This window comes from Oncorhynchus gorbuscha, linkage group LG02, assembly GCF_021184085.1.
Source record: "Oncorhynchus gorbuscha isolate QuinsamMale2020 ecotype Even-year linkage group LG02, OgorEven_v1.0, whole genome shotgun sequence".
NCBI classification, from domain to species: domain Eukaryota; kingdom Metazoa; phylum Chordata; class Actinopteri; order Salmoniformes; family Salmonidae; genus Oncorhynchus; species Oncorhynchus gorbuscha.
This window is the reverse complement of record NC_060174.1, coordinates 83,348,696-83,363,563: the sequence shown is the minus strand read 5'-3', so window position 1 is coordinate 83,363,563 and position 14,868 is coordinate 83,348,696. Positions and strand designations below refer to the sequence as shown.

Genomic DNA, 14,868 nt, shown 5'->3' with positions numbered 1-14,868 from the left:
ATGAATCTGTTGGTCATAGATAACTTTTAAAGTTAGGGGTGTGGATCAGAAAATCATATAGTGGGGTGACCACCATTTATCGTACATGTGTATTCAGAGCATTCTAACATGCTGGTTCGTGGTGACATGTCTGGTGAGTATGCAGGCCATGAAAGAACTGGGACATTTTCAGCGTCCAGGAATTGTGTACAGACCCTTGCGACATGGGGCTGTGCACTATTATGCTGAAACATGAGGTGATGCTGGTGGATGAATGGCACAACAATGGGCCTCAGTATCGCCACAGTAGCTCTGTGCATTCAAATTGCCATCAATAAAATGCAATTGTGTTAGTTGTCCTTAGCTTATGCCTGCCCATACCATAACCCCACCATAGGGGCACTCTGTTCACAATGTTGACATCAGCAAACCCCTCGCACACATGACACCATACATGCCGTCTACTCAGTACAGTTGAAACAATTGTGCCCCCACAGTTGAAACCAGGATTAATTTGTGAAGCGTACACTTCTCCAGCGTGCCAGTGGCCATCGAAATTGAGCATTTTCCCAATTAGTTGGTTACGACGCCGAACTGCAGTCAGGTCAAGGACGACAAGGTGAGGACGACGAGCGGGCAGATGAGCTTCCCTGAGACGGTTTCTGACAGTTTGTGCAGAAAGTATTTGGTTGAGCAAACCCAGCTCTATCAGCTGTCCGGGTGGCTGGTCTCAGACGATCCCGTAGGTGACATAGCCAGATGGAGGTCCTGGGCTGTGTAGAGTGGTTTTATCTTGTCCCCAGCACAAGTTGCACCTGTGTAATGATCATGCTGTTTATAATCAGCTTCTTGATATGCCACACCTGTCAGGTGGATGGATTATTTGTGCACAAAATTTGAGAGACATATGCTTTTTGTACGTATGGACAATTTATGGGTTCTTATTTCAGCTCATGAAACCAACACATTACATGTTGCGCTTATATTTTTGTTCAGTGTATAATATAGTGAAATCTCACTGGTCCATTTGGCCTTGGCTGGGAGCTCAGGCTGTCTGGGACTGTCCTCAAGAGATTCTGTCCCCTCAGAAGACAGACAGAGCCTGGGATGGGGCAGAGGGAGCAGGTTGTCAAAAACACCCCAAAAAAATGTAAAGTGATGTGTCACCAAATCCCAGTAATTTTTTAAACAGAAAATGTTGCTCAAAGGTATACTGTTGTAGCTAATTGTAGGGTATTGGTGTTGCAATTATTGTACATTTTGGGTTAGATTTGCACAATTGTCCCCACCATACAGTTTGACTAAATGAGGCCACTGCGAGTTTTATATCCCACACTTACTTTCTACCGTATGCATATGGATTTAGAGCAGAGAACAGTGCTGCCTTTGTCAGTGTTCTGTACCTGTCAGTGAGTTCCTGTCTGTCCACTGACTGCTGCTTTGTCTCTGCCTGCAGACCTCCTCTCACTGTCCCTCTGGAGCCTCCATCTCTACCTGCCTACCAGACAGACAGCAGTCACTCACTCACTCACTCAGATAGCTCTTCCCAGGTTGTGTTGTGACTATAGTTGTGACAAACTGTACTATGGGAATATATTCTTCATCCAATCATGGCACTTTTGTGAGACTCAGAGTTGCAGTTGTGTGTGTGTGTAACACCAGAGGTTGCAATTTGTGGTGGTGTGCTACCTGCTGCTGCCTTCTGGGGCATATGTTGACAAAGCTGTCCTCCGGAGCCGAGCTATAGTGGCTCATCTCCTCGCCCTCGCTGCCGGTTCCCTCCGAAGTAGTGCACTCCAAAGTAGGGTACTCCTCCGAAGGGCACTCCAGAGTAGTGCACTCCAGATTAGGGTATTCCTCTGCAGGATACTCCCTCTGCCACGCGGCCAGCTCCTCAGCGCTGAGCGGCATGGACTCTCCTCCCTTCAGTAGCTGGGCCTCCAGTCTCTTGGCCGAGGGGTGGACACCATGTGGTAGGAGGCGGTACTGTGAAGGAGGCCCCACTGCGCGGGACATGTAACTACACACCGACCCAGAGAGAGTGGAGGAGAGGGAGGTGGAGGCTGAAGAGGAGATGTGGGGGGTCTGAGGATCTTTTCCCTCTGCCCCTCCGTCCACCTCGTCGACCGCCCCCCGCTCCTGTTGCCGTCGAGAACGGCCTGTTTCCACGGTGGCCAGGTTGCACTCGGACTGCTGCAACAGTACCTGGGAGACCTTGAGGTTGAGGACGATGGAGCTGATGTGCTCCGAGATCTTTCCGGACACTGGGTGCTCTGGCTGAACAGCCCTCTCCTTCATAATTGTCCGCTCCTCTTCTTCCTCCTCTGTTACAGTGCTGGAGTCAGACTCTTCTTCTTGGGTGTTGTAGGGTTCCGATGGCACAACAGAGCACAGGCGCCAGTCATCCAGGGGCAGGATGTCCCTAAAAGAGATGTCACGGTGGAATATGGGCTGTTCAGAGTCTGTTGACATTCCTCCTTCTCCCCCCTCTGTCTCGTTCTCTCTGTCCAGCAGTTTGTCCAGTTCGTTGAGCTGGTCCTGGATCTCCCTGTCCACTTTAGTGTCCATGGAACTGTCTAAAGAACCTTCCTGTGGGTCAGTGTAGGCGGTAGGCCTGAGGTCTGAGAAAGAGGGGAAAAGACATGGATAAAACCCTTTTTTAAAATGTTTATATTGTTCAGTGTGTTTTGTATGTGCTCTGTTCACCACCAGCACCTGCAGGCTTCTTGACTGGGGCGGACTCTGGACTCCATCCTGCAGGCCTGAGCCCTCCTCCTACGTCTGTGTACAGCCCACTCCTCCTCCTTCCCCCTACTTGGGACAGCTCCTACCACACACACCAGGATCACCACAGAGAGGTCATAATAACAAACCCATGTGAGGCTGCTGCCACTATTACGACACCAACCATTGCTTATGTTGGCAGAGTGCCTAGGCTGCAGTCTATACCTTCATGTCTTGGCGCAGTGTATAGCGCAAGTCCTGCAGGCTGTGTGTGCGGTCCTCGGGGCGGGGCTGCAGGCCCACCCTGACCAGGGCGTAGTAAGGCTGGGGCACACTGGAATCTGTAGCCAGGGCCTGGCCCGACTCTACAGTCTGCCTGATCCAACGAGGGTCCACCGGGCCCCACGGCACTGTGTCTACGGTAGAACACACACACCATGGTCACACAAATATTCACACTGCTGCAGTTGACAACAGACGGAGTAGCTACCTGTATAGAGCTCCTGGATGATGGCACACAGGCTGTAGAGGTCAGCCTTCCCTGTGCAGGGTCTCCGTCTGATCACCTCAGGGGCGGCCCAGTTGTACAGGCCTGGGGGCAGGGGCAGGTGAGCAGAGGGTCTGCGGTGACTATTGTCACTGGGAGAAGAACAGGACATACAGACCAATACTCATTACTTACCACCCTTATGGAATAATGTTCAGTATTTCATTGCAGGCGCATGGACTACAACAAAATTTGTTTAGGAAGAAGAAAGACCTAGTAGTGCAAGTTTCCCTTTTTTCCTACCTGGGCACCATGAAGCCGAGGCCGGAGATTTTGGCCACGCCAGGGTGTGTGAGGAGGATGCTGTGGGAGGAAAGCGCTCGCAACACCAGGGCCCGACCGTGCAGGTAGAACAGAGCCTCACACACCTGCAGCACCACCAACAGCATGGTCTCAGCACGCAGCACTGGAAACTCAGCACGCTGGTGAGGTGCACAAATACATTTGTTAAATTGAATGAATGTGTAAGTACAAAACACATATAAATGTTGAAAGTGTGTGTATGTGTGGTGGGGATTACCCTCCGGTGCAGCAAGTTGTGCAGAGAGCCCACATGGACCCGCTCAAACACCAGACGGACCCTCATCAGGTCACTGGACATGCTCACTGCCATCAGCTGCAGCAGGTATGGATGGAACAGCTGGCTACAGACAGACAGTCACACAGCAGTTACTGGGTTATGCTGTATATCCATAAACAGCATCAATAGCACTGAAATGATAGTCTTTAACATAAAGTACACCTATCATTTGGAGAAACATTTGAGAACTCAACGCAGCAGTCATTTAAGTTGTTTAAAGAGTTCAAAGAGTGTCATCGTCTTCTCACTTGCAGTACTCCAGCTCAATGAGCATCAGGTCAAGGTAGGCCTCTTGGCTGCCTCCTTGTGGAGAGATGGACTGCAGCTCCTTCACAGTGATCCTGCAGCCCTTCCAGCTGTAACTGACAGATGGAACAACCAGTTCAGAGGAAAAAACATCTAAATCGGTAGCTTCTTATTTGATGCAATCCCATAGGAGTTATATAAGACGTGGTTCCAGTCCTCAGTAGTCTTACTTGGTCATGGTAATGAAGGCGCCACAGGAGAAGGAGAGGAGGGGTTCGTCGTCCGCCTGCCCCAACTCACTGTCCCCAATCACAGGCAGGGAGGCCAGAAGGCCCAACGCATATCCCGGTTTATCTATACACAACTGAGCCCAGCAAGAAAACAGTCACTCACTCTCATCCAGAAACAAAATACTGCCATTCCAAAATATATGCCACACTATATGCAATTTAGCAGATGCTTTTATCCAAATAAACTCATACATACATACATACACACGTATAGTATAATGATATAGGGAAAAATCCTAATATGACGTGGGCACATGATGCAACTTATTTTAGTTTTCATCAACTTCACCATTTTAGGCAAATACCTTTCCAAAGCCAAAACATTGCACTGTGTCACAGGCAGAGGACTTGGTAATCTTTCTGTTGAGGTGCAGGTCAGAGCCACTGCAACATGGGAGAAATGTTAACATACAGATTTTAAGAAAACAAACCCCCCAAAAATGGGCAGTATTAATGTAGGATCCCCCGGCTACTCACCCGGACTTGAGGAGCTCCAGTAGAGAGGGGGAGCGCAGCAGAGTCTTGGAAGAGGTGGAGGTGGGGGTCCGACGCAGCTCCCTGGGCTGGGGGGACTGAGACAGGCTATGCATGTGGGTCACACAGCTCTTCAGGAACTTAAGCATCTTGATGACAGAGGGAGTGTGAGATTAGTAGTGTATACAGTATGTATCTGATCATTGTATCTGTGAGCACCAACCCTGGCGCTGTGCTCCTGAGCCCCAGCCTCGGCCCAGTCTTGGGGGCTCCTGCCTTTGTGGTCGTGGAGCCTTAGGTCCCCCCCTGCGTCTAGCAGGCCGCTCAGCAGCCAGGGGTTACAGGCGAACACAGCAGCGTGGACAGGGGTGCTCCTGTCCTCACAGCGACTACACAGGAAAATAGGTCACTCACAGTATGGTGTCACAAAACATGCTGCACTAAAAGGCTTACACATCTTCAAAGTATTTATTTTATGTCTAAAAAGAGAGGAGACATGAGTGTGTGAATGACTTGTTAATCTTACTGGTTGGGGTCAGCTCCAAATTGCAGAAGCAGCTCGGTGACACTTGCCAGGCCCAGGAGAGATGCACAGAACAGAGGTGTCTGGCCCAAGTGATTGACACAGTCCACATCCACACCTATAGCACAGCATCAGAACAGCTTTCAATTGATTCACTTCATAAGGTAGCCATTTAGTCATAACTGTCAAGCTCACTGGGTAGGTGCTAGTAGATAGTGATCATATGAACCAGAATCTGGCTTTACAGGAGAAGTCAGAGGGGTTGGGTTAAATGCGGAAGAGATTTCAGTTTTACAACTGACTAGGCATCCCCTTTCTGCAGCCATTGAACTCGTCATTTACCAGCTTAATAATGTCAAGATACATTCGTTACTCACAAATGATGAAGTTATGAGTAGCAACTATCATAATTTACTGCCATCACAGCCAGTATGTACTTCCAAAAAAGTTCTAAATAAGAATGTACAATCCACTGAAAAAAAATTCCTATAGTGCACCTCCAATGTAAATCGCTCACTTCATTGATCCCGGATAGCACTAACCTTACTGCCATGCACAGGTCGGAACTATACAACACATCAATACATTGAAAGTGCCAGAGGCATTTAAAAAATATATATATATATGTGTATATATATACACACATACATACGCAGGTATGTGTGAGTGCTGTTTAAAAAAAATACTATTACAAAAAGTTACATGAAACAGAAAAAAATGCCTCTGGCATATATACACACACACACACACACACACCATTTTCCTCTTCCCGCTCGGCGCTTCTCTCACCCCATCCCCGCATCTCTCAATACATACATTTTAAACAAACAAACAAAAAAGCTCAGTTTAAACCAAGAAGTTAGGTTCCACACATGGTATGTACAGTGTAGTTCTGAAATACATAGATCCCCACCATTCTAAGAGAATCCTTGCAGCATAATAGCTGATACCTCAGGTTCTAGGTAATTTAGATAAGGTTCCCATACTTCGTAGAACTGGTCTGTTTTAGAATGCAATGTACATGTCAGATTCCAGAGGCACCCATTCAAATAGTATCTTATGCCAATCTTTAATAGAAGGAACCTTCTCACTAATCCACTGTAAAAGGATGTTTTTCCTCGCTGCGGAGGTAAGGATGTTGTAAAGCCTCCTCTTACCCACAGAAGTAACATGCCTACTAGGGAGACCCAACAGTAAAGAAACTGGGTCCAATTCTAGATCAACCCCTAGGATCTTTTCAATTTCTTGCAGAACACCAGACTAGTATCTTTGTATTTTGGTACATGACCATAAACAATGTGTTAGGGTGCCTGTATCAGTTTTGCATTTAAGACACTGAGGAGAAGAGGAAGTGGGGCTAAAAGCATGTCTGCGATTTGGGGATATATGCAATCTGTGTATTATTCTTAATTGGATTGCTCTAGTACGATTACATATAGATATTGTTTTGCATATCTCCAAATGTCCTCCCACATCTCTTCGTCAATAGTAACAGACCATTCTTTCTCCCACACTTGTTTCACCCTCTGTGTTGACTGCAGAAAGGGACCTTAAAGCATCATAAAACAGACATGTTCCTTTGTGGGGAAAAAAGCATTCTTTCAATGACAGACATATCAGGGTTACCAATTAAGGTGGTGTTCTTCAGAATATAATTTCTTACTTGTAGGAAGCGGAAAAAGTCCTGCTTTGGGAGTCGATATTTCTCGACCATCTGCTCAAATGACAAAATCTTATCAGCAAATAAGTCATTTAGTCTGCGTTTGCACTTATTAAGCCAAAAGTTAAAGCCAGCATCCAGCAATCCTGGACTAAAATCTGGGTTGTTAATAATTGGGGTAATAGCAGAGGTTAGTTTGGACCTTCCCAGGAAGCGTTGAACTGACCTCCATACTTTGAGTGTGTTAAGTGTAATGGGATTATTGCAGTGAACTTCTAGAGACTTGAAACTTATGAAAAATAAAAGATCCTGTAAGGGGTATTTTGAAAGAGAAGTCTCAATGTCTAACCAAATAGAGGAGCCATCATTTGTGATCCAGTCAGAAATATAACATAGGTGGGCACACCACTAATAGAACCTGATATTGGGCAGCCCATAGAACTTGGCAGCTGCAATATTGCCATCTTAAGTCTTGGCTTGCGTTTACTCCATATAAAAAGGAACTTAGGCATCCATTTACATCCTTTATTACCTTATTGGAGAGTAATACTGGGGTCATTTGGATTGGGTAAAGTAGTCTAGGTAAAATGTTCATTTTCAAGAGGGATATCCTACCCAACCAAGAAAACCGGGAGAGAGTTCCAGCGCTCCAGATCCTGTCTTATTGTATCAAACGAGGGAACAAAATTGGCTTTGTACATTTGCTGGAATTTAGGAGTTACAAATATACCCAGATACATGAAACCTGAGGGAGACCATTTAAAAGGGAAGGGGGGAGAAGTATTAGGTACAGAGTGTAAGTTACCAAGTGGCATAGACTCTGATTTAGTTAAGTTAATCTTGTAGCCTGAGAATTCGCTGAATAATTCAATAATATTAATAAGAGATGTAATTGAAGTCTCGGAACTAGAGATGAATATCAGGACATCATCAGCATACAAGCTTTTTATGGTGAACATCACCAATGAGCAGCCCCTGTATAGCAGGCAGCCCTGATGGCCTCGGCCAGTGGTTCCATAACGAGTGCAAATAGGAGAGGGGACAAAGGACAGCCCTGTCTGGTACCTCTGTATATAGAGAAGCTATTTGACCATAGCCCATTAGTAAGGACAGCAGCCTGAGGATCATCATATAAAACTTTCACCCTTTTTATAAAGTTGTCCCCTAGACCAAATTTATTTAGAGCCAAGAATAGGACCACTCCACACGATCAAATGCTTTCTCAGCCTCTAGGGAGAGCACAAGACCATCCATAGCACTTTGTTGGTAGGCTTGAATTACATTAAGAAGCCGCCTGACATTGTTGCATGACTTACGGCCCTTAATGAAGCCAGTTTGGTCTCCTTTCACAATTAAATGGCAGTGATTCCTCTAATCTTGTGGCTAGAATTTTAGAAAGCAATTTTCTATCCACATTCAGAAGGGAAATTGGTCTGTACGAGGAACAAGACTGGACATTTTCCCTTTTTGAGAATAAGTGATATGTTGGCTTCTCCCAGCATTTGAGGGAGCTGGTCATTTGAACATGAGTGGTTAAACATATCACGCAATGGCCCAAGGATCAAGCCATGGAACTCTTTATAGAACTCACTACAAAACCCGTCTGGTCCTGGGGCCTTACCATTTTGCAGATTCTTAATTGCGAACATTATCTCTTCCTCTGCAATAGGTGCATTAAGGAGAGGCCTCTGTTCTTCGGAGATAGGAGGGAGCTCAATCTTAGAAAATAAGTTCTCCATTAATTTGGGTGCATCATTTGGCAGTTCTGAGGCATAAAGGTTTGCATAAAATTTCTTAAGTCGTTTATCAATTGATTTTCATATAAATTATTGCCATCAGAATCGGTAATAGTAGCAATTGACTCAAGAGTCAGCACTCTTTTTAGCTAGGTATGCCAAGTACTTTCCTGGCTTATCGCCATGTTCATATAACTTTTGCCTGACAAATCTCTTTTTTTCAGCGTCCTGTGTTAGGAGAGTCCAACATTGATCTAAGGACTGATATTTTCTTTAATAGGGCAGGAGTGGGAGTTTTAATATAGTCCTTCTCTTTAGTTCCTAATTCACCCTGTAACGGTTTTTGCTTTTCACGCTTTTTCCGTCTCTTAGTGGCTGTGTATGACATAATCAGACCCTTGGCTTACGCTTTACAGGTTTCCCAAAGGATCGAGGGGTTATCTGTTGATTGAGAGTTAAGAGAAAAATACTTTAAACTCTGTAATAAAATATGATATGAATGTATGGGCTTTAAGAATGGTTGTATTCAACCTCCAATGTCTTGACCGATTGAATGCCCCGTTGAGTTTGATGTCCAGGATCACCTCAGCTTGATCAGATATGACTATGCTTCCTATCCTAGCGGATAAAACAGACTGCAAAGATGTCCTGGGCATAAAAAAGTAATCTATTCTAGTCTGACATCCATCAGGTGCAGAGAAAAAAGTGAACTCTGTTGGAGGGATGAAAAGTTCTCCAGTGACTTAGCTTGAGGAGAGAGTGAAGCTATACCGCTGGGAAACCTATAACTAAGGGGGTTCAACAAACAATTAAAATCTCCTCGAACCACTGCAGTGTCTGAGTTTAATTCTGAAAAGTCTAGAAATACCTTAGTGAGGAAATCAGGGGGGGTGGGCAGGGGGGGAAGTAAACATGTAAATATCCAAAAGGGGGGTTTTTCCCACAAGCTAACATGCAGGGGATTTCAACTTTCCAATGTAGACTCTTAAATCCGCATTGCCACTCAATAGCCTCATCCTTTATATACATATGGAAATTAAAATCAATAGAAGAAGATTGAAGCTCTTCCACCTAAAACCAAGCCTGGGCACCAATATGGATTCACACACATCTCAGCCTGAGCTATAGCGGCAGTTACTTTAGCAAGAAAAATAATAAAGACACAAATATTACTGAACGGGAGTACGTGAGAACTCACACCACTGTTTCATGATCAGATTCAACTAAAAATAAAAAAGTTATCCAATGCTGCAGAGGTGCAGCTTAAAGTTATTTACCCGAGAGAGTCAATAAATGCAGCAGCCTCTTCAGGTGTGTAGAGTTTTTTAGGCGATCCGTTGACCATAACCTTCAATGTGGCCGGGTACAGCAGTGCGTAGTCCATCTTCAGTCTCGAGTCGAGCCTTCGCCTCATCAAATGCTTTGAGTCTTCGTACAACCGCTGTGGAATAATCATTGAAGAATGAGACCTTTGGACCTTTACGTTGACTACCATCAGAGCCGATTTTTCTAGCCGCATCCATGACGCGCTGCTTGTCGGTGAAGTTGTGGAACTGGCCGTGGGCGCTGGTTGGGACCGGGTATCGGTGCTTGAGAGCGATGGGCTCTGTCCAGCTTCACACGACCAGCCTTAGTGTCCATTTGTAGGTGGCCAGGGATCCATTCCTCAAAAAAAAATTACTGAGCGTGTGTGTCCCTTCAGAATTTTCCGGGAGTCCCACAACACGAGTATTGCATCTGCGTCCTCGATTATCCAAGTCGTCAATGTGCTCCGCCATTTCGCGCACCTGTTTCTCAAGTGCATTTATCTTAGTGTCCATAGAAGTAATTGAAGTTTCCACTGTAGCAATTCTTCCTTCCGCCTCATCAACACATTTCACAACCCTCTGTAGTTCAGCTGAAGGGCCTGCTATTGCTTCCAAGACCATTCTTATCTTAACATCGATCACTTTAGTAATGTTATCAGTCATCTTTTGAATCACCAGGTCCATTGTGCCTGGATCCGCAATGGTATTAGCTTCACTAACGTTAGCTAGCTCCTCCTGCACATCTACAGGTTTGGTGGTTTTGGTCGAGTTCTTAGTAGTTCTGTTGGGCATGTTGTCTGAGATTTGAGAAATAGACATCAAGACTCATTGTATGATAATTTATTTAGCCAATTCTACCACTTTTTCAAGCTAGGAGATTAATGTAAAAATATAAATTTACGAATGCCACAGGAGCTCGCTGAAACACAGTGTTCTCTCTATGGCGCCATTTTGTTCCCCGTAACCTTTTATTTAAACCTTTTTTGGAAGTACACATTGGCCGTGACGGCAGTAAATGACAATAGTTGCTAATTGAATGTCCATATTTTGTGAGAAATAAACAGACATTATTAAGCTTTAAAACCTGCTGAAATGGCAAATTGAAGGCTGCTTCCTGGGCTTACTTTTTTATTTATTTAACCAGGTAGGCCAGTTGAGAACAAGTTCTCATTTACAACTGCGACCTGGCCAAGATAAAGCAAAGCAGTGCGGCAAAAACAGAGTTACACATGGGATAAACAAACGTACAGTCAATAACACAATATAAAAATATATGTACAGTGTGTGCAAGTGTAGAAGAGTAGGGAAGTAAGGCAATAAATAGGCCATAGTGGCAACATAATTACAATTTAGCATTAATACTGGGTTGATAGGTGTGCAGATGATGATGTGCAAGTAGAGATACTGGGGTGCAAAAGATGAAGAAAAAAAATGGGATGAGGTAGTTGGGTGTGCTATTTACAGATATATCCTTCCTGTTTGGCCCTGTCCGGGGGTGTCCTCGGATGGGGCCACAGTGTCTCCTGACCCCTCCTGTCTCAGCCTCCAGTATTTATGCTGCAGTAGTTTATGTGTCGGGGGGCTAGGGTCAGTTTGTTATATCTGGAGTACTTCTCCTGTCCTATTCGGTGTCCTGTGTGAATTTAAGTGTGCTCTCTCTAATTCTCTCTTTCTTTCTCTCTCTCGGAGGACCTGAGCCCTAGGACCATGCCTCAGGACTACCTGACATGATGACTCCTTGCTGTCCCCAGTCCACCTGGCCGTGCTGCTGCTCCAGTTTCAACTGTTCTGCCTTATTATTATTGGACCATGCCGGTCATTTATGAACATTTGAACATCTTGGCCATGTTCTGTTATAATCTCCACCCGGGACAGCCAGAAGAGGACTGGCCACCCAACATAGCCTGGTTCCTCTCTAGGTTTCTTCCTAGGTTTTGGCCTTTCTAGGGAGTTTTTCCTAGCCACCGTGCTTCTACACCTGCATTGCTTGCTGTTTGGGGTTTTCGGCTGGGTTTCTGTACAGCACTTTGAGATATCAGCTGATGTACGAAGGGCTATATAAATACATATGATTTGATTTTGATTTACAGATGGGCTGTGTACAGGTACAGTGATCAGTAAGCTGCTCAGACAGCTGATGCTTATAGTTAGTGGGGGAGATATCAGTCTCCAGCTTCGGTGATTTTTGCAATCATTCCAGTCATTGGCAGCAGAGAACTGGAAGAAAAGGCAGCCAAAGGAGGTGTTGGCTTTGGTGATGACCAGTGAAATATACCTGCTGGAGCGTGTGCTATGGGTGGGTGTTGCTATGGTGACTAGTGAGTTGAGATAAGGTGGGGCTTTACCTAGCAGAGACTTATAGATGACCTGGAGCCAGTGGGTTTGGCGATGAATATGTAGCGAGGGCCAGCCAACGAGAGCATACAGGTTGCAGTGGTGGGTGGTGGTGACAAAACGGATGGCACTGTGATAGCAAATTGGATGTAGTCTGAGTAGACTGTTGGAGGCAATTTTGTAAATGCCATCGCCGAAGTCAAGGATCGGTAGGGTAGTCAGTTTTATGAGGGTATGTTTAGCAGCATGAGTGAAGGAGGCTTTGTTGGGAGATAGAAAGCCGATTCTAGATTTATTTTTGGATTGGAGATGCTTAATGTGAGCCTGGAAGGAGAGTTTACAGTCTAACCAGACACCTAGGTATTTGTAGTTATCCACATATTCTAAGTCAGAACCGTCCAGAGTAGTGATGCTTTTCGGGCAGGCAGCAATCGTTTGAAGAGCATGCACTTAGTTTTACTTGCATTTAAGAGCAGTTGGAGGCCACAGAAGGAGTGTTGTATGGCATTGAAGCTTGTCTGGAGGTTTGTTAACAGTGTCCAAGGAAGGGCCAGATGTATACAGAATGGTGTCCTCTGCGTAGAGGTGGATCAGAGAATCACCAGCAGCAAGAGCGACATCATTGATATATACAGAGAAAAGAGTTGGCTCGAGAATTGAAGCCTGTGGCACCCCCATAGAGACTGCCAGAGGGCCGGACAACAGGCCCTCTGATTTGACACACTGAACTCTATCTGAGAAGTAGTTGGTGAACCAGGCGAGGCAGTCATTTGAGAAACCAAGGCTATTGAGTCTGCCGATAAGAATGTGGTGATTGACAGTCGAAAGCCTTGGCCAGGGCGATGAAGACGGCTGTCTTTTATCGACGGTGGCTATGATATTGTTTAGGACCTTGAGCGTGGCTGAGGTGCACCCATGACCAGCTCGGAAACCAGATTGCATAGTGGAGAAGGTACGGTGGGATTCAAAATGGTCAGTGAGCTGTTAACTTGGCTTTCGAAGATTTTATAAAGGCAGGGCAGAATGGATATAAACGCAGCAAAAAAAGAAACGTCCTCTCACTGTCAACTGCATTTATTTTCAGCGAACTTAACATGTGTAAATATTTGTATGTACACAATAAGATTCAACAACTACGACATAAACAGAACAAGTTCCAAAGACATGTGGGGCAGCAAGTGGCTTAGTGGTTAGTGTTGGACTACTAACCTAAAGGTTCTGCCCCTGAACAAGGCAGTTAACCCACTGTTCCTAGGCCGTCAACAGCTTTGAAAATAAGAATGTCATTGAACAAGCACTGGAAACAGTGTTTAAACCCTTTACAATGAAGTTATTTGGATTTTTACTTAATATCTTTGAAAGACAGGGTCCTGAAAAAGGGACGTTTCTTTTTTTTGCTGAGTTTAGGTCTATAACAGTTTGGGTCTAGAGTGTCACCCCCTTTGAAAAGGGGGATGACCGCGGCAGCTTTCTAATCTTTGGGGATCTCAAACGATACGAAAGAGAGGTTGAACAGGCTAGTAATAGGGGTTGCAGCAATTGCGGTGGATAATTTTAGAAAGAGAGGGTCCAGATTGTCTAGTCCAACTGATTTGTAAGGATCCAGATTTTGCAGCTATTTCAGAACATCAGCTATCTGGATTTGGGTGAAGGAGAAGCGGGGGAGGCTTGGCAAGTTTTTGCGGGGGTGCAAAGCTGTTGGTCGGGGTAGCCAGTAGAAAAGCATGGTCATAGGAAAATGCTTATTTGTATTCTCGATTATCTTAGATTTATCGGTGGTGACAGTGTTTCCTAGCCTCAGTGCAGTGGGCAGCTGGGAGGAGGTATTCTCCATGGACTTTACAGTATCCCAAACCTTTTGAAATTAGTGACAATTTCTGGTTGAAAAAGCCAGCCTTAGCTTTCCTGACTGTGTATATTGGTTCCTGACTTCCCTGAAAAGTTGTATATTGCGGGGGCCATTTGATGTATTTTTACATTTACATTTTAAGTCATTTAGCAGACGCTCTTATCCAGATGCGAATGCAGTACACCACAGGATGTTTTTGTGCTGGTCAAGGGCAGTCAAGTCTGGGGTGAACTGTTCTTAGTTCTACATTTTTTGAATGGGGCATTCTTATTTAAGATAGTGAGGAAAGTACTTTTAAAGAGCAACTAGGCATCCTCTACTGACGGAAGGAGGTCATTATCCTTCCAGGATACCAGGGCCAGGTCGATTAGAAAGGCCTGCTCGCTGAAGTGATTTAAGGAGCGTTTGACAGTGATGAGGGGTGGTCGTTTGACCGTTTGACCGTGGACCCATTACGGACGCAGGCAATGCGGCAGTGATCGCTGAGATCCTGGTTGAAGACAGCAGAGATGTATTTAGAGGACAGGTTGGGCAGGATGATATCTATGATGATGCCCCTGTTTACGGATTTGGGAGTGTACCTGGTAGGTTCTTAGATAATTTGTGCTTAAAGGATATT

General features: G+C 45.2%; 1 protein-coding gene across 10 annotated transcripts in view; it reads right to left on the bottom strand.

The window, feature by feature from the left end:
- Positions 1-14,868, bottom strand: part of LOC124011208 (inactive serine/threonine-protein kinase TEX14-like) — a 32,895-nt gene that overhangs the window by 16,675 nt on the left and 1,352 nt on the right. For 9 of the 10 annotated variants that reach the window (XR_006834562.1, XR_006834563.1, XM_046324349.1 and 6 more), the window contains 14 exons: positions 5,367-5,481; positions 5,064-5,229; positions 4,844-4,989; positions 4,672-4,750; positions 4,307-4,440; positions 4,079-4,192; positions 3,771-3,894; positions 3,494-3,672; positions 3,194-3,342; positions 2,929-3,119; positions 2,695-2,806; positions 1,669-2,600; positions 1,383-1,477; positions 999-1,081 (listed from right to left, as the gene is read on the bottom strand). Coding sequence is in view for 8 of the 10 variants with exons in the window: in XM_046324349.1 (XP_046180305.1) it covers positions 999-1,081; positions 1,383-1,477; positions 1,669-2,600; positions 2,695-2,806; positions 2,929-3,119; positions 3,194-3,342; positions 3,494-3,672; positions 3,771-3,894; positions 4,079-4,192; positions 4,307-4,440; positions 4,672-4,750; positions 4,844-4,989; positions 5,064-5,229; positions 5,367-5,481 (2,619 nt within the window). In the remaining 2 variants the exon portion in view is untranslated. The remainder of the gene's footprint in view (positions 1-998; positions 1,082-1,382; positions 1,478-1,668; positions 2,601-2,694; positions 2,807-2,928; positions 3,120-3,193; positions 3,343-3,493; positions 3,673-3,770; positions 3,895-4,078; positions 4,193-4,306; positions 4,441-4,671; positions 4,751-4,843; positions 4,990-5,063; positions 5,230-5,366; positions 5,482-14,868) is intronic. The other variant, XM_046324380.1, reaches the window with a different exon arrangement.